The sequence below is a fragment of the Mobula birostris genome, chromosome 2 (assembly GCF_030028105.1).
Source record: "Mobula birostris isolate sMobBir1 chromosome 2, sMobBir1.hap1, whole genome shotgun sequence".
Taxonomy (NCBI): domain Eukaryota; kingdom Metazoa; phylum Chordata; class Chondrichthyes; order Myliobatiformes; family Myliobatidae; genus Mobula; species Mobula birostris.
The window spans coordinates 100,308,365-100,327,408 of record NC_092371.1 but is presented as its reverse complement, the minus strand read 5'-3'; the positions used below and the strand labels follow the sequence as shown (position 1 = coordinate 100,327,408).

General features: G+C 38.7%; 1 protein-coding gene across 3 annotated transcripts in view; it reads left to right on the top strand.

The window, feature by feature from the left end:
- Positions 1 to 19,044, top strand: part of usp45 (ubiquitin specific peptidase 45) — a 99,453-nt gene that overhangs the window by 52,918 nt on the left and 27,491 nt on the right. For all 3 annotated transcript variants that reach the window (XM_072245717.1, XM_072245709.1, XM_072245726.1), the window contains exon 9: positions 5,281 to 5,368. In XM_072245717.1, coding sequence (XP_072101818.1) covers positions 5,281 to 5,368 — 88 coding nt within the window. The remainder of the gene's footprint in view (positions 1 to 5,280; positions 5,369 to 19,044) is intronic.

The following is a 19,044-nucleotide window of genomic DNA, read 5'->3' as shown; positions in this document are numbered from 1 at the left end:
TTGTATTTCATCTGGCAGAAATGTATCCATTTCTTCCAGAATGATTACCTTGTTTTATATCTTTCCTGCTGTGCTTTGCCATCTTCCAAATTTTGGTTGTGATTTTACTTGGTAGGTATTTCGGATGTACCTTTTCATTGCCAGTTAATGATAATTTATGTATGTTGCCTTGTTGGGTAGAAAAATGTAATCTTGGCATTTGGATAACATAGGATAAATCGTTCAAGTTGTGGAGCCCATTCACTCATTATTCATGAGCTGCCTGTTTGGAAATTTTGCTTGTGAAGTGATTAAGTGTCAAGTGTCATTAGTCATGCCCTCTTCTCAGTTCTACCACCAAGGAGAACGTACAGGAGCCTGAAAATACATGCTCAACATTTCAGGCACAAACAAGAGAAAATCTGCAGACGCTGGAAATCCAAGCAACATTTCAGGAGCTGCTTCTTCCCCTCTGCCATTAGATTTCTGACAGACAATGAAACCATGTACACTATCTCACTACTCTTCCTCTCCCTTTGTGCACTACCTATTTATTTTTTAAATACAGTTTTGATTGTAATTGATATTTTTTATTATTATGTATTGCAATATACTGCAATTTCTATAAATTTCACAACATATGCCAGTGACAGTAAACCTAATCCTGATTTGCTTAGATATGTCTAAAGCTGATAGTGAGTTAATTCCAGATTTATCACAAGGATGAGAAACTTTGTATTAGTATACAGCTCTATCCCATGCCTTGTGTCATTGATATTCTATCCTACCTGAGGATTATTGACCTTGTGTTTTCATTCTAAAAGCAATACTGTGAAATAATTAGTTCACAAAGTAGTTTTTGCAAGTGACAGAATAAGAACAGTTTGCCGATATTTTATGCTTATTATTTTATACTAGGATGATGCCGCACCTTTTTTCTTTAATAAGCAACATGCCCCAATGTACTTCTATTGAAGAGACCATCTTCAATGTTGTGCAACATTTCTTTGGATGTGGTCAAGTTTCTGCTTTAGGATAGGTTGCTTTTGTAATAGGCTGCTTAGAGTCTGGTACCAATCCATCCGCTGTTAATTTAGTTAGTGTTACAGCTGGCAAACATAATGTTGGGGCAGATTGTGTATATTGCTGCAGGGCCCTTCAGTTTTCCACTATACTGAATTTTAGGATTGCTGACTTCTGACTGATCAGATGAGCAAGTGATTGATACATCAATTAGTCATTAAACACATTTATTAAAGGTTACACATATATTTTGTTGACTGTGATTTCTTGTGACTGCTAGATTAAGAGAATTCCTTTTAAATAATTGCTACTAAACTTTGAATACATCTTGGTTACTATCTATTGCTAATATTTCCTGTTTTTTTTTACTCGTGTCCCATTTTCTGTTTACTTGTTTCCTTGTCCTTCCCATTTTTGTTCATTTTATCTTAAAGGCCATTTTTAATTGTTTAGGCCTAGTTTTAGTATATTTTAATCACTAGTGCTTTTTGAAATAAATGTACAGGAACTAATAGACACAAACTGGAAAGATTAGGTACTTTTATTTATCCGTTTTCTGGGATCTAGGCATTGCTGGAAAGGCCATATACAGTGAATTCAGGTTAATTGGGACACTTTGGGACCAATATATTTTTGCCCAATTAAGTGGCTGCCTCAATTAGTTGAAGTTTCATGGAAAAAGTTAAAAGGGTATTAAAAAAAGACAAACTACCATTTAACTGAGTAACAAATAATGTACTTAAATACAGAACAAATTAGAAGACTATCAATACTTCTACAGTACTGTAAAACTGTGTATTAGTTCTCATAGTTATCAACGGAGGAATTACACTGCTGTGTTCTTTAGATTGACTGTAAATGAAAAAAATCAGTGCAGACACCTAGTGCAGATATTGGACTGCCTTCATACAACACTTCAATGCGAAATGTTCATTTTCAGTGTAACATTCAAAATGATTGTTCATGCCTTCAATTTCTTTGTAGTTCCTTACTTGTTGAAGTAGTGAATCGTTTCATTTAAACTCTTGGCCGTTTCTGGCATCTGCAAGCCTGAATGCTTGAAACTGTAGTGAGCAAAACAGTTCTGAATTGTCTTACTGCTGATTTCTTGCCAACTATTAGTGACAAAAATCATTGCTTTTTGAACACAAATACACTCAGCTGGTGCTACTTATAAGCTGGAATTTCTAATTTTGTAGTGTCTAATAGCCACACAAATGTGTGCGACTGGTGCTAGTTAGAAACTGTTTAGCAACAGGCTCCTGCCCCAATTAAGCAGCATATTATCCCAAATAAACAAAGGGAACCCTGGCAATTTTCTCGATTAGTTTTTGTTCTTTTTAGAATTATCCCGAATAAACGGCTAACCTGATTAACTGAATCCACTATATATAAGCCATCTCTAATTGTCCTGGAGAAGATGAGAAGTGTTTAGAATCACTGCAAGACTGTCGTAGTGCTGTTGCATAGCAAGTTCTAGCATTAAGATATATTGATGATTAAGGATAGATGATATATTTGTAATTCAGGATGTGTGTGGGCCACTTGTTTAGTGTTGAATTTCTTGAGGGTTGTGGCCAGGATTCTGTAGTGTTTCTGCCTGCTGTCTTGATGATGGAAAGGCTTTGGTGCTTCAGGAGGTGAGCTGCATGCTGCAAAATGCTCAACATCTGACTTGTTCCTGTAGCCCTAGGATTTGCACGACTCGTCCAATTGAGTTTCTGGTCAATGGTAAACACACAGAATGATGATAATGGGGGATCCTGCAATGGTAATGCCATTGAATTCAAGAGTGAGTATTAAACTCCTTTTGGTTGGAGGTGGTTATTTCAAGGCATTTAAACCTGCATTAAAATAGCAAATGTCAGGATCTTGATTTATGAAGGCTTTGGCAGCTTCAGTTGCTAAGGAGTAGTGAATGGAATTGAATATTGTCTAATCTTCAGAAAATGGTCCTTGTATGGTGAAATTTCTTATTTTGTGACAGCAGAACTGTGCAAGACAAATCTATAATTTACAAAAATAAGTAGTGCAAAATGGGCAGAGGGAAAAAAAGGTGTTTCTAAATCATTCAGTGCAGATCTTCAGGCTCCTGTGCCTTCTCCTTGATGGTATTAATGTTACTACCATCAGGAGGAGTTACAGGATGGTGAGGGTCCTTAAAAATGGATGCCACCTTTTTGAGGTACTGCTCCTTGAAAATGTCCCTAATGGTGGGAAGGGTGCTATTATTCAAATAAACTGGACATAGTCATTTTGCATATGACAAAAATAGGTTGACTATTATTGGACTCGGTGTACACTAACCTACACTAACTCCAAAAGAAAAAAATTACTGCAGGTGGTAGAAATTGGGAAGGAAAACAAAAAAAGCATGTTGGAAATACTTAGCAAGCCAGGCAGCATCTTTGAAGAGAAGAAGCATTCACATTTCTGATCAATAATCTTTCAACAGAAGTAATTTCATCTATTTGATGGCCAAGAAGATTTTATACCCATACGTATATACCCCACCAAAGTTAGATCAACCATACCTTCATCTGTGATCTTGTCATCGCTAATTAACTGGACTCTGAATATTCACACTTATTCCTCAATCATACTTTATTTTACTTGTGTGTAAAGAGACCAGCATGGCCTCTGTCACCATACAGTTCTTAAGTCTGAACAGGGAAATGCCACTTTTACACAGAATTGGCTAGCAGTTGCAGGTTTTGACCATTTAGTAAACTGTGTGTATTTGAATCTCTTACTTGCAAGATAAATCACCTCAACAGAGGTGTTAAAAGTGAATAGATATTCCAAGCTAACAACCAATGATATTTTAAAGATGGTAAAGCAATTGTTCCCGAGTTGGTGTGGGTGTTTTGTATCCTTTCACTATATTTTTATCTTGTCTCCAGTATCTGAGCCTGCTGTGCTCTTCAAAGACTGTCTGTACCCTATTTGCAATCTATCCTTGCCTGGAGATTCTGTTAGTTCTTGCCTTACCACAACTTCCACCATCTTTTTTAATAAACAAAGTAAAAGCAGAAATATTACTGGATCACAATCACCTCCATTGCTGGTTCAGATGCATCCTTCTGCTTCTTTGCTGCTAGGATGTTAACATGCTGGAAACCAACATAATGATGGGAGAGATGCTAGAATTGATGTGACACTGATGCCAGTTCCAAAAATCTTACTTTCATGCTGAACAACATACTTTTTAATGCTGCAAAAAGTAACATTTTAAACCAAAATAAAGGATGTATATTTGTTTTTATGTCACTAGAACATCGCCTGTGATTAAATTATTTGTGAAGTTTATTCATGGTGAAATTATATATCTCACAAATATGTATATGCACTTGTTTCTCCTTGAAAAACTTGCTGGAAGCAAGATCATTGCTGTGTTTGAGGACTTTTGGATGCTTGATTGACTAGAACATACACAGATGTGCTGACATATGGAAGCCAGTGCCAGTGCACCACAACCTGTTGTATCATTGCAGAACAGGTTGGGACTGCTGTTTGTAGCAATCAGGATCTATGGTTAACTCTCTCAAATATACCCTTTTATCAAGACAGATTTCATTTGCTTGTATATGTAGTAGAACATAGAAGAGTACAGCACAAGAACAGGCCGTTCACTCCACAATGTTGTGTCAAACCCATTAAATTAGTAATCAAATGGCCAACTAAACTAATCCCTTCTGCCTACACCATGTCCATATCCTTCCATTTTCCTCACATTTCTGTGGCTATCTAAATACTTCTTAAAAATCTCTAATGCTTCTGCCTCTACCACCACTCTAGGCATCTATCATACTATGTAAAAAACAATGCCCCTCGCATTTCCTTTGAAATTTTACCCCCTCTCCTCTTAAATGCATGCCCTCTGGTATTAGATAGTTCAACCCTAGAAAAAGATACTGTCTGTCTACTGTATCTATGCCTCTCATAATCTTATAAACCTGTATCAAATCTCCCCTCAGCTTCTGATAGTTTGTGAGCTTCCCACAAAACATTGCCGTCTATTGCCTGCACCATTTTGGTTGCCTGCTTGATCTGACCTATGTGTAGGGTGTGCAAGCCAAGTTTTCCATTGTAAATTGGTACTTGTGACAATAATAAACCAATTCCAGTTCCAATTTTGACAGTATTAGAACTGTGCTGTGTAAAAGGCTGAGGAACTCAATGCTGATCAATTGAGACAGTGCACTAGTATTGCTGGCATAGAATAGTTACAGAGGCACATGGGTGCTTTACAATGTGTTTTGCTTCTCTGCCCAACAGAGCACCACGCTTTAAGGGTTTCCAGCAGCAGGACAGCCAGGAACTGCTTCACTATTTACTCAACGCAATGCAGATTGAGGAAACTAAGGTAATCATATATCTACTATGGAAACATTTGCACATTGGTTGCTTGTCAGTCGTTGTTTGCATTTACAGTAAGGGTACCACGGTAACGCAGCAGTTAGCACTATAGTATTACAGCTCACAGTGTCGGAATTCGGAGTTTCGTTCCAGTGCTTCCTGTGACCGCATGGGTTTCCTCCAGGTGCTCCAGTTCCCTTCCATAGCCCAAATACAAGCAGGTCAGTAGGTTAATTGGTCATTGTAGATGTCCTGTGATTAGGCTAGGGTTAAATAGGTAGGTTGCTAAGTGACGCAGCTCGTTGGGCTGGAAGTGCATGTATCTTTAAATAAAATGAATCTCAATGTTGTATATAGTGACACATATGTACTTTGCTAATAAACTTACAAGGGGTGATTGATAAGTTTGTGGCCTAAGGTAGAAGCAGTCAATTTTAGAAAACCTAGCACATTTATTTTTCAACATAGTCCCCTCCTACATTTACACACTTAGTCCAGCGGTCATGGAGCATATGGATTTTGGACCTGCAGAAAGTGTCCACAGCAGGGGTGATTGATAAGTTTGTGGCCTAAGGTAGAAGGAGATGAGTTATACCGCTCTCGTTACATGCACATGCAGTTCATCTTTGAGTGATTATGCAGGAACTTTGAAGTTAATAACTCATCTCCTTCTACCTTAGGCCACAAACTTATCAATCACCCCTGCTGTGGACACTTTCTGGAGGTCCAAGATCCGTATGCTCCACGACCGCTGGACTGAGTGTGTAAATCTAGGAGGGGACTATGTTGAAAAATAAACGTGCTAGGTTTTCTAAAATTGACTGCTTCTACCTTAGGCCACAAACTTATCAATCACCCCTCGTACTTTGAACATTAAACTTCATTAAAGGAGGGCAATTAAAGGGAGTTTTAAAACTATCATTTGCAGAATATGGATACAGGACATTCTTGCATTAACAGGGACTGAGTGTGGGGGGAGGGGTGTGGGTTAGTGGGTTGCTTTCCTAGAAAATGATCCATATTGTAAACTTTCTTTAACATGGGTGCCTGGAATATTCCCATTACTGGGCCACACCATTGATGTCTAAGCAGAAATTCTAATATTATCTACCAGCATGAAAAAAAATGTACATCAAGAACTTTAGATCAGTATGTGCAGTCAGTAGTAAATCATCCCTGGTGCAGAAGTTGAAGAAACTCCCTATATAAGTTGAAGAGAGAAAAATGAAAGGGAGTTGATGTAAACCCTGGGCCTCTGTTGGACAACTTGCTGATACCATACAGAGACTTTCAAGCAGTTCTGCTTTCTGTCGAAGAACAGAAGTAGCATAAGACATTCTAATGCAGGTGAAGAAAGTTGGATTAAAAGGTTCTTGGCAACTTTCTGAAGTTCCTTACAGTATAATGTTCATTAAATAATTAAATATATGATAAAGTTCTATTTCAATTCAAATCATTTACTCACTTTCAAGTACTCTACATCTCATTCTCAGTATTAATTATGTACTTACTATTTGTATTTGCAGAGTTTGTTCTTTTGTACATTGGTTGTTTGGCAGTCTTGTGTGTAATTTTTCATTGGTTCTATTGTATTTCTTTGTTCTACTGTAAATCCTTGCAAGCAACTGAATCTCAGCGTAGTATATGGTGACACATATGTAGTTTGATAATAAATTTACTTTGAACTATTGTGCTCATTTACTGCACCAAAATAGATGCTTAATGCTGTGTATCATGCGATGCGTGTTTTCAATTTAAAATGTAAATTATTTTTGACTGTCATTGTATCTCCTGAAGCAGAGTAGTGAGGGAGACGGCTAGCAGGGCAAAAACATGATTGGAAGGACTTTAGACGGTGTGACAAAATTAGACTGTCAGGTCTGTGGATCTATTCAAACTCAACAGCAGTGACAGTTGTGCCAGTCAGAACCGCGGGTACCCGAGTAGCAGAGCATTGTCCGTCCTGGGAACACCACAGCTGTTAATCGAGTTATTGTTGTGGAGTGTCACAACCATGTGGTGTCGAGAGAGGGAGAGAGCCTGCAGCGACGTGCCTGCCACCAGAATCCTTTAGCAGGATTACCACCACGAGCATTCTCTTGTTTAGAAAACTCCATGAAGGATATGTTGTAATGGGCATGAATTACCCTTGCCAGTGATCTTAACAAAACCCTTCAAACTTGATGACTGTGTTTGTCTCCCAAGAAACACGGTTTAAGACGTAGCCTTTTCAGGATAATTCAAGATAGTTTAATGTCATTTCCTGTACACAAGTGTAAAAAGGAATGAAATAATTGTTACTCCGGATCTAATGCAGCACAGAAAAAAGTAAAGAGCACAGAAATACTAATAATATGAACAAAACACACTAAATATAAATACATAAGAGAGCTTGTATACATTGACTGTATGTCCATAAAGTGTCGCTGGGCACAGTAGTGTCTGTACAGAAGGTGACTGACAGGAAATGATAAAGTAGTGGTGGTGGGGGGTGTGGAGGGGTGGGTTAATGGGTAGAGGTGTTGATCAGCCGTACTGCTGGGAAAGTAACTGTTTTTTGAGTCTGGTGGTCCTGGTGTGGGTGCTACATGTCTCCTTCATGAAAGGAGAGGGATCATGAGCAAGATGGGTGGAATTCTTCATGATGTTACTGGCCGTTTTCCAGCACACTTCTGTATATATAGGCTGGTGCCGGAGGTGTGTTGGGCAGTTTTGACTACCCGTTGTAGATCCTTCCCATCCTCAGCAGTGCAGCTGAAACTCTACAATTTTGAGCTGTATAGTCCCACTTCATTGTGAGAGCATAATTGCAAATTGACTGTTTTGCCAGGACCACCATGCTCGAAAACAGTTACCTTTCCCAAGCATTAGGCTAATCAACACTTCAACTCACTCACCTACCCCTTCACACCCCTCTGCCACCACCACCACTTTTATCATTTCCTGTCAGAGTCACCTTATGTAAATGCACTCCTGTGCCAGGTGTCACTTCATGGACATACAATCAATCTACGTATGTAAGCTACGTTATGTATTAAGAGTTATTTTGTTTTTTTATTATTGTGTTCTTTATATTATTGTGATTTTTGTGTTGCATCAAGAGTAACAATTACTGAGTTTTCCTTCACACTTGTGTACTGGAAATGACATTAAACAATCTTGAATCTTGAGCAGTCTTGAATCTTTTGGAGAAGAATTTGGTAACTTAAAGATGATGGAGGGAATAAGTCAATAAGTCCTGCAGGGCAGTTCTATTTTTCCAATATTATCTTTAATGGATTATTTAGTACAGTGGCAGGAGAAGTAGTTGAAGCCTGCTGCTAATTAATTAGTGTCTTTCACCACTGTCACTAGCTCCCTGACCATGCAGGGGTGATGCCTTTGTCTGACCTAAATAAATGGTTCAGTGCTCAAAGCTTCACTAATGGGACTGTTGATAAAATCCTAAACCTATTTCAGGGTATTCAGCCAAGCAGTTACGTACTGAATACTTGTGTGACTCAACCATTGCTTAGTTTGGAAAGGAGTTACCGACCAGGTCATATTTGCAATGGACATATGTCACAAGCAAAGGATAAAACTTGTTTTAATTGTATCCTGCACGATTTTTAAAAAAGATTTTCAATACATTATTTATATTTTAACACAAATTTCGATTTAAAGTGATTGTAAGACTATATCATAAACCGAGAGATTTTGTTATTTGTAATAAAGATTCAGTCATGTAATGTTTTATCAGACATTTTACTGTATTGGACATGAGTCATGAATATTCAGCAGGAGTAAGTGAATAGCTCCTTCAAGCCAAATTCCCTGCTTTATTCCCATTTTCCTTAGTACCCAAGAATCTGTTCATCATTGCCACCCCTAAAGTGAGCAATTAAGCAGCCACAGCCTCCTAGGATGGAAACTTCTGAAGAAGCTGTTTTACTATAATTATAAGGGCCTAAGTAGAACCATAGCTGAAGTACTCTGTACAATTCTGATCTCCTCACACAAGAACAAAAATAAAAGGGAGTTGCTCCAAAAATTCACCTTTCTGGTCCCTGTAGTGGCAGGTGTTAAGTCAGCTAGGCTTTTGTTTTCTAGAATTTAGATGGAAGAAGGATAATCTCAAGAGAAAGTACAAAATTTGTAAAGGCATTACAGGATAACTGTAGAAAAATGTTCATAGTGAGGAGTTGTGAACTATACAAATCCTTAAGATGTAGACCATCCTGGGTTGATGAGGGTGATACAGGGAAAAAAGTCAAGGCTTTGGAGAGGATGCAGAAGAGGATTACCAGGACATTGCCTGGATTAGAGAGCATGTGCAAAAATGAGAGGTTGGACATGCTCTCTTTTCGCTGCTGCCATCAGGAAGAAGGTACAGGAGCCTCAGGACCTGCACCACCAGGTTCAGGAAAAGTTATTACCCCTCAACCATATGGATTTTGAACCAGAGGAGGATAACTTCATTTGCCCCATCATTGAACTGTTCTCACAACCTATGAGCTCACCTTCAAGGACTCTTCATCTTGTGTTCATGATATTTATTGCTTATTTATTATTATTATTATTATTATTATTATTTATTTTTTTCTTTTTTTTTTGTATTTGCAGTTTGTTTTCTTCTGCACATTGGTTGTTGTTGGTCCTATTGGGTGTGCTCTTTCACTGATTCTGTGGTGTTTCTTGTATTTACTGTGATTGTCCACAAGAAAATGAATCTCAGGCTTGCATATGGTGGCATATATATATTTATATGTATATATTTTGATAATAAATTTGCTTTGAACTTTTTGAACTGAGAAACTTGGATTGTTTTCCCTGGAGCGACAGAGACTGAGGGGGGGTCTGATGGAAGTTTATGAGATTATGTATGTCAACCAATACATTGTTGGGTCTGAAGGCTGATAAGTCCCCGGGACCTGATGGCCTACATCCCAGGGTACTTAAGGAGGTGGCTTTAGAAATCGTGGACGCATTGGTAATCATTTTCCAATGTTCTATAGATTCAGGATCAGTTCCTGTGGATTGGAGGGTGGCTAATGTTGTCCCTCTCTTCAAGAAGGGAGGAAGAGAGAAACCAGGGAATTATAGACTGGTTAGCCTGACGTCGGTGGTGGGAAAGATGCTGGAGTCAATTAGAAAAGATGAAATTATGACACATCTGGATAGCAATAACAGGATCGGTCCGAGTCAGCATGGATTTACAAAGGGGAAATCGTGCTTGACTAATCTTCTGGAATTTTTTGAGGATGTAACTGTGAAAATGGACAAGGGACAGCCAGTGGATGTAGTGTACCTGGACTTTCAGAAAGCCTTTGATAAAGTCCCACATGGGAGATTAGTGGGCAAAACTAGGGCACATGGTATTGGGGCAGAGTACTGACATGGATTGAAAATTGGCTGGCTGACAGAAAACAAAGAGTAATGATTAATGGGTCCCTTTCGGAATGACAGGCGGTGACCAGTGGGGTACCGCAGGGTTCAGTGCTGGGACCGCAGCTGTTTACAATATATATTAATGATTTAGATGAGGGAATTAAAAGTAACATTAGCAAATTTGCAGATGACACAAAGCTGAGTGGCAGTGTGAAATGTGAGGAGGATGTTATGAGAATGCAGGGTGACTTGGACAGGCTGGGTGAGTGGGCAGATGCATGGCAGATGCAGTGTAATGTGGATAAATGTGAGGTGGTAAGAACAGGAAGGCAGATTATTATCTAAATGGAGTCAAGTTAGGAAAAGAAGAAGTACAACGAGATCTAGGTGTTCTTGTACATCAGTCACTGAAAGCAAGCATGCAAGTACAGCAGGCTGTGAAGAAAGCTAATGGCATACTGACCTTCATAACAAGGGGAATTGAGTATAAGGGCAAAGAGGTCCTTCTGCAGCTGTACAGGGCCCTGGTGAGACCACACCTGGAGTACTGTGTGCAGTTTTGGTCTCCAAATTTGAAGAAGGACATTCTTGCTATTGAGGGAGTGCAGCGTAGGTTCCCAAGGTTAATTCCCAGGATGGCAGGACTGTTATATGTCAAAAGATTGGAGCGACTGGGCTTGTATACTCTGGAATTTAGAAGGCTGGGGTGGGGGGGTGGGGAGATCTTATTGAAACATATAAGATTATTAAGGGATTGGACACGCTGCAGGCAGGAAGCATGTTCCCGCGGATGGGTGAGTCCAGAACCAGAGGCCACAGTTTAAGAATAAGGGGTAGGCCATTTAGAACGGAGTTGAGGAAAAACTTTTTCACCCAGAGAGTGGTGGATATATGGAATGCTCTGCCCCAGAAGGCTGTGGAGGCCAAGTCTCTGGATGCTTTCAAGAAAGAGATGGATAGAGCTCTTAAAGATAGTGGAATCAAAGGTTATGGGGATAAGGCAGGAACTGGATACTGATTGTGGATGATCAGCCATGATCACAGTGAATGGCGGTGCTGGCTCGAAGGGCCGAATGGCCTACTCCTGCACCTATTGTCTATTGTCTATAGATGTACTGTGGAGAGCATTCTGACAGGCTGCATCACTGTCTGGTATGGGGGCGGGGGGTGAGGTGGGAGGGAGCTACTCCACAGGACCAAAAGAAGCAGCAGAGGGTTGTAAATTTAGTCAGCTCCATCTTGGGTACTAGCCTACAAAGTAACCAGGACATCTTCAAGGAGCGGTGTCTCAAAAAGGCAGCGTCCATTATTAAGGACCTCCAGCACCCAGAGCATGCCCTTTTCTCACTGTTACCATTAGGTAGGAGGTACAGAAGCCTGAAGGCACACACACAGCGATTCAGGAACAGCTTCTTCACCTCTGCCATCCGTTTCCTAAATGGACGTTGAACCTGTGAACGCTACCTCACTAATATATATTATTTCTGTTTTTAGCACGACTTTAATCTATTCAATTTATGTATACTGTAAATTGATTTACTTTTTTTTTTCTTCTGTATTATGTATTGCATTGAACTGCTGCTAAGTTAACAAATTTCACGACACATGCCGGTGATAATAAACCTGATTCTGATCCTGATTATGAAAGGCATAGATAGAGTGGTCAGACAGTATTTTTTTCCCAAAATTGAAATGTCAATTACCAGAGGGCATGCCTTTAATGTGAGAGGGGGTAAGTTCAAAGGAGATTTGAGGGGCAGGTTTTTTGCCTGGCTTGTGCTGCCTGGGGTGGTGATAGAGGCAAATACAAACTGGGGGTCCATGGCATTAAAAAAAAGATTGGGAACCCCCTGCATTAGGGGTTTTTAAGATATATTTGGATAGGCAGATGAATGTGAGTAAAATATAAGAATATGGACATTGTATAGACAGAAGAGATTAGTTCCATTGGCCATTTGATTACTAATTTAATATGTTCGGCACAACATTGTGGGCCAGAGGACCTGTTCCTGTGCTGTACTGATCTATGTTCTATGATAAACCTTTGAAATTTTCTATTCAAGATGACAATGGAGGATCAGTCATTGTTTGCATCTGAAGACTTGACGATGGGTTTCAGGAGGTTTGAGGAATTGAGAGATGTCAGTGGAGGTCTTGGAGGCTGATTGATATCCTGCTACTATTTATTTTGTAAATGAAATTTTCCATTTGGGACCTAAAGTGGAAAAATGACAGTAGCCGTAGAACTGTACAGCACAGTGAAGGTTCTTTGGTCAACTGTGTCTATGACACCATGCTAAACTAATCCCATCATAATCCATATTCCTGTCTGTCAATAAATTCCAGGCACCTAAACAAAACTGTCTCACTTTAAAGCACCTTCCTGCATTTGACATTTCTACTCTGTGTAAAAAGATTCTGGTCATCTACACTGTCTGTGTCTCTCATAATTTTACTTGATTTAACTACATTGCCTATAAAAAAGTATTTCCCCCCACCCCCCAGAAGTTTTCATGGTTTACTGTTTTACAACATTGAATCACAGTGGATTTAATTTGGCTTTTCGACACTGATCAGTAGTAAAAGACTCTTTCGTGTCAAAAGTGAATACAGATCTCTGCAAGGTGATCGAAATTAATTATAAACATAAAACACAAAATAATTGATTGCATAAATATTCACCCCCTTTAATATGACATACCAAATCATCACTGATGCAGCCAATTGGTTTTAAAAGTCACATAATTAGTTAAATGGAGATTGTGTGCAGTCAGGGTGTTTCGATTGATTATTGTAAAAATTCAATTGATTATTGTAAAAATAGTCCTGAAGGTCTAACTACTGGTGAGTCAGTATCTTGGCAAAAAACTACACCATGAAGACAAAAGAACACTCCAAGCAACTCAGCGAAGAGGTTATTGACAAGCAGGTCAGGATTTTCCTTGGGTTCGGTTTTAGGAACTTTACTTCCTTTCACTTCTTTTAAATCATATAAACAAATGAACAACCCAATAGTTAAGCATACTTTACGTATATGGTTTCAATTCCGAAGATTTTTTGGGTTTAGTCAATTTATTCTAGCAAGTCCCATTATATCAAATTTTCTTTTTCAACCTTCCACGATGGATCATGCTTACTTTGATTGGAAAACCAAAGGTATAATATCTTTTCGCGATTTATTCTTGGATAACTGGTTTATGTCTTTTGATCAACTCTCTAATAAATATAACTTACCCAGATCTCACTTTTTTAGATATCTACAGATTAGAAATTTTTTAATTACTGTCTCTCCTAATTTTCCACACCCATAGCCAATGGACACTTTGGAAAAAATCTTAGATTTAAATCTCTCTCAGAAAAGTGTAGTAGCAATTATATATAATATAATTATGAATCTATGTCCTGATGCTTCTAATAAAATTAAAGCTGACTGGGAAAGAGAACTTGAGATTAATATACCGACTGAAAAATGGGAAAAAATTCTTCAGTTGGTGAATTCATCCTCTGTATGTGCTAAGCATAGGTTGATACAGTTTAAAGTAGTGCACAGGGCTCATATGTCCAAAGATAAACTATCTCGTTATTACTCTTATATTAATCCAATATGTGACAGATGCCATTCCGAGATAGCTTCTTTAACCCACATGTTTTGGTCATGTCCCTTGTTGGAGAAATATTGGAAAGATATTTTTGATATTATTTCAATGGTCCTAAATATAGACTTACAACCTCATCCAATTACTGCTATCTTTGGACTACCAATGATAGACTTAAATAATTTAACCTCTTCATCACGAAGGATGATTGCATTTCTTACTTTAATAGCTAGAGGGTCCATTTTGTTGAATTGGAAAGAGATCAACCCTCCTACTGTATTTCATTGTTTTTCACAAACTATGGTGTGTTTGAATTTGGAGAAAATTAGAAGTGCAGTTTATGACCCTTCCATTAAGTTTGAAAAAACTTGGAGGCCATTCATTCAGCATTTTCATTTGATGTAATTTGATCATTTCCAAACTTGTTTTATCTCTCTGTACTGTTGTTGGAGGGGAATGGAGTCATCGACACTGAGGTTTTCTTCTTTTCCATTTTTAAGTTGTTAGTTTTGCCCAAGTCTTTTAGTTTAGTTGATTAATTTGTTTTTCTTTGGGGATGGGTTTTTTTTTGTTTTGTTTTTTTTTTCTTTTTCTTTTTTTTCCAGTTTTTTTTTGTTTTGTATTATCCGTGGTTAGCTCTACATGTTTGGGAGCTTTGTTAATTTCCACTACTTGGTTTTGCAATTACTTTTTTTAAGTGTAACAATATATCTCCTTCTATTTGTATTATGGCTATGTTTTGTCTCTGTATTTTGAAATTAATAAAAAGATTGAAAAAGAAAGAAAGAAGTCAGGAGATGGATACAAGAAAATTTCCAGGTCACTGAATATCCTTTGGAGTACAGTTAAGTCAATCAAGAAATGGAAAGAATATGACACAGCTGTAAATCTGCCTAGAGCAGGCTGTCCTCAAAAACTGAGTGACTATACAAAAAGTGGACTAGTGAAGGAGGCTACCAAGAGACCTATGACAACTCTGAAGGAGTTGCAAACTTCAGTGGCTGAGGTGGGAGAGACTGTACATACAACAACTGTTGCCCAGGTGCTTCATCAGTTGCACCTTTATGAGAGAGCAGCAAAGAGAAAGCCACCATTGAAAAAAGCACATGAAATCTTGACTGGAATTTGCCAGAAAGTATGTGGGGGACTCTGAATTCAACTGGAAGAAGGTTCTGTGGTCTGATGAAATGAAAATTAAGCTTTTTGGCCATCAATCTAAACACTATGTTGGTATAAGCCAAACTCCTCATATAATCAAAAACACACCATCCCTATCGTGAAGCATGGTGGTGGCTGCATCATGCTATGGGGAAGCTTCCCTGCAGCAGGGCCTAGAAGGCTTGTCGTGGTAGAGGGTAAAATGAATGCAGCAAACACAGGGAAATCCTGGAGGAAAACCCTTCAGGTTTCACCTATCACCTTGTGTTTCTCTCTTCCCTCCTCCCACCTTTTAAATCTACTCCACAGCTTTTTTTCTCCAGGCCTGCCAAAGGGTTTCAGCCTGAAACATCGACTCTTTTCCATAGATGTTGCCTGGCCTGCTGAGTTTCACCAGCAATTTGTGTGTGTTGCTTGAATATCCAGTGATGTTCCTATACGAAGGAAGATGGAGATAAACCAGAAATTATAGACTGGTGAGACTTACATCACTAAGACGTAAGTCTCACTAGTCTATAATTTATTGGAGACGATTGTTGTAGAAGATTCTTAGTGACATGTTTACTTGTATTTGGAAAAAGCATTGACTTGGGGGCAATCAAAATGTGACTGATTTTTTTGGGGAAGTGACAAAAATGATTGGCGAGAGTAGGGTAATGAATGTTGTCTACATATATCTTAGTAAAGCATTGATCAGTAGGCTGGTCCAGAGGATTAAATTAGGGTTAGGGTGGTTAAGTTGCTTCATTTAGATGACATGCATTATTCAGAGAGATTGCACTCAGCTATGAAGAGGGACATGGTTAATTGATATTTTAGGGAGGGGTGTTTTGATATTATAGGTCATGTTGCTATTAGGGATGAGAAAATGTCTTGAGAAACATTAAGGTGATTAAGTTCCCAGAGCATTTTGGGATCTCTCTCATTATAAGAACAGGATGCTACTTGATTAAATCTGATCAGGTTATATCAGATTAGATCTGTGTTTGAGTGCTCTCTCTCCCTTGATGCTCTCATAGGATGGTGCCAGAGTTCTGGATCTTGGGCAAGGTTTAATCGACACGGTTTGTGGATTGGACTCTGTAGATGACATTATTTCTGGTTTCTTCTCGCTCCTTTTGTTGTCGCTATTTTGAGCAATTTTGAATCAGGACAGCCTGCAGATAATAAATACTAAGATGAACTGAAGATGCCTGGACTGATCCAATTTTGTGCTTTATATTATGTGTTTTGTGCCTGGGGTTGATGTTTTTCTCTGAACGGGTTCCATGGATTTCTTTGTTTCATGGCTGTCTGTGGGGAAGACGACTCTCAGGGTTGTATACTGCATGCATACTTGGATAAATATACCTTGAATCTTTAATTTACTTTAAAAATATTTAAGTCTCTACTTCCACTGCTCTATGTGGCAGAGACTCCAAAAGACTTGGAATTCTCTGAAAGGAAACAAAATAACTTTACTGCTTCTTGAATGGATTTTTTTTGAACAGTGAACCATGGCTCTATTTTCTTCTATAAAAGGAAACCATTTCTTCGCACCAGCCCTGTCAAGATCCCAAAGAATCATGTTTCAATGAAGCTCTCTCTGCTGAACAGCACCCCATAGAAACGGATTATGTCCAACCTTTTGTCATTTAAGACAATACAGTTCTTCAGGGTATCAGTGCAGTAAATCTATTTTGAGCTGCCTTGAATGCACATACAGTAATGCTTCCTTAAATAAAGACAAAAATATTGCACTTATTATACTACGGTAATACATTTTGTGTTATGCCCCAGATGTAGTCTCACCAATACCCCATTTAACTGAAGTACTACCTCATACTTATATATTCAATTCCCTTCGTGACAAACAGCCATATTATATGAATTTTCCTAATTATTTGCTACATCTTTGCTATCCCATTGTAAAGCACTTTGAACTATATCACCTGTATGAAAAGTGCTCTGTAAATAAGTTATTATTTTTATTTTTTTCTCAGCTCAAGCTGGTAAAACCTGAGGTATGGGCATAGCGCATTCATTTCTCAATTGCTAGGAACTTTCGGACTATTCTAGTGGTGTTTAGTATTGTGGCTCTCTGGAGATTTAAATAAATATTGCTCTGTAGGCTTAATTGTTTAATACTATTTTGGGTAGTGACTTCGGGATGATAGCAGTTGTAGATATTACTATTGGGACAATTTTAATATTCATGTTGCACAGTGTTTCAATTTCCTCTTTTAATTCAGCATATTTCTGGTGTTTTTCACTTATTGATTTCAATATGTTTCTATAGGTACATTTAATGTCAGAGAAATGTATACAATACACATCTTGAAATTCTTTTTATTCGCAAACATCCATGAAAACAGAAGAATATGCCAAAGAATGAACAACAGTTAAATGTTTGAACCCCAAAGCCCCCCCCCGATCCCCCTCCCGCACAGAAGCAGCAGCAAGGCTATGACACCCCCCACCAGCAAAAAAGCATCGGTGCCCCCCCCACCAAGCATGCAAATGTGCAGCAAAGCATCAATAAAGACACAGACTTGCAGTACCACAAAGACTACTCATTCACCCTGTAATGTGACATACCACAGGCTCTCACTCTCCCTAATAAGGGAAAAAGAGGTGTCCCTGTTTGACAGCAAGAGGGGTGATGTAACAAAACAACTTGCTAATTTATGGTGTTAGAAGTCTGTTGCGTTGCTTTTTCCAAGCTCTGTGCCTTTGGGCACACGTGCAGCAGCAAGCCTGCTGCCTCCAATCTTCCTAGTTCTCCCGCGACGCATCAGTCAGCGGTAGCGGCGGCACCAACCTTGAATCCGCCCGCCTCTAGAGCCATGAATATCCGACACCCTGAAGGCACGCTGGTCTTCCAGGCCACATCCTTGGCATATCAAAAATCAGCCGGTCATGAGGCCCTGAGAGCGGGTCCCATTCCCGCAAAAAACCAAAGTCAGAGTGCAACTCCTGGTCAGGATCTACAAAGGAACCTTGAAAGGGTAAAAAAAAGATATCAAAGACAGAAATCAAGCTGCTTCCAAAGATGCAAGCAAAGGAGTCGCCGTTTAGCTCCATCTTCACTCAGCTTCACCTCTCCTCTAAGTTGTTTGTGTTTGGAATGGCTATATCTATTAAGTCAGTTGTTCTTGTTTGTCCTGTAATACCTGGACGATTATTATAGATTGTCCTATCTCTAATAATTTGTAGGACTCTGACTCTAAAACCAGATCAGGCTTCTATTTATAGTAAGGTATGTCTTTTATGAGTTTTTATTTTAAAGCAAGATTTTGGTGAATGATGTTTTCCACTTGATTGTGCCCATGTAAGTAATCAGATTGAGTTAAACTACTGCGGGATCCTTTAATGTGTTGGATTGTTCCTCGTTTCTCAGCATTTTCAACATTTATCCTCTTAAATCTATTGGTCTTTAATTATGTATTTTTGATAAGTTTTTGTGTTAACCACCTGGTCCTGAATTGCCCCTCTGTTTCTAGGAAGAGGTCTTTAAAGTTCAAATTAAAGTCTAATATCAGAGTATACACATGTCACCACATACAACACTGAGATTATTTTA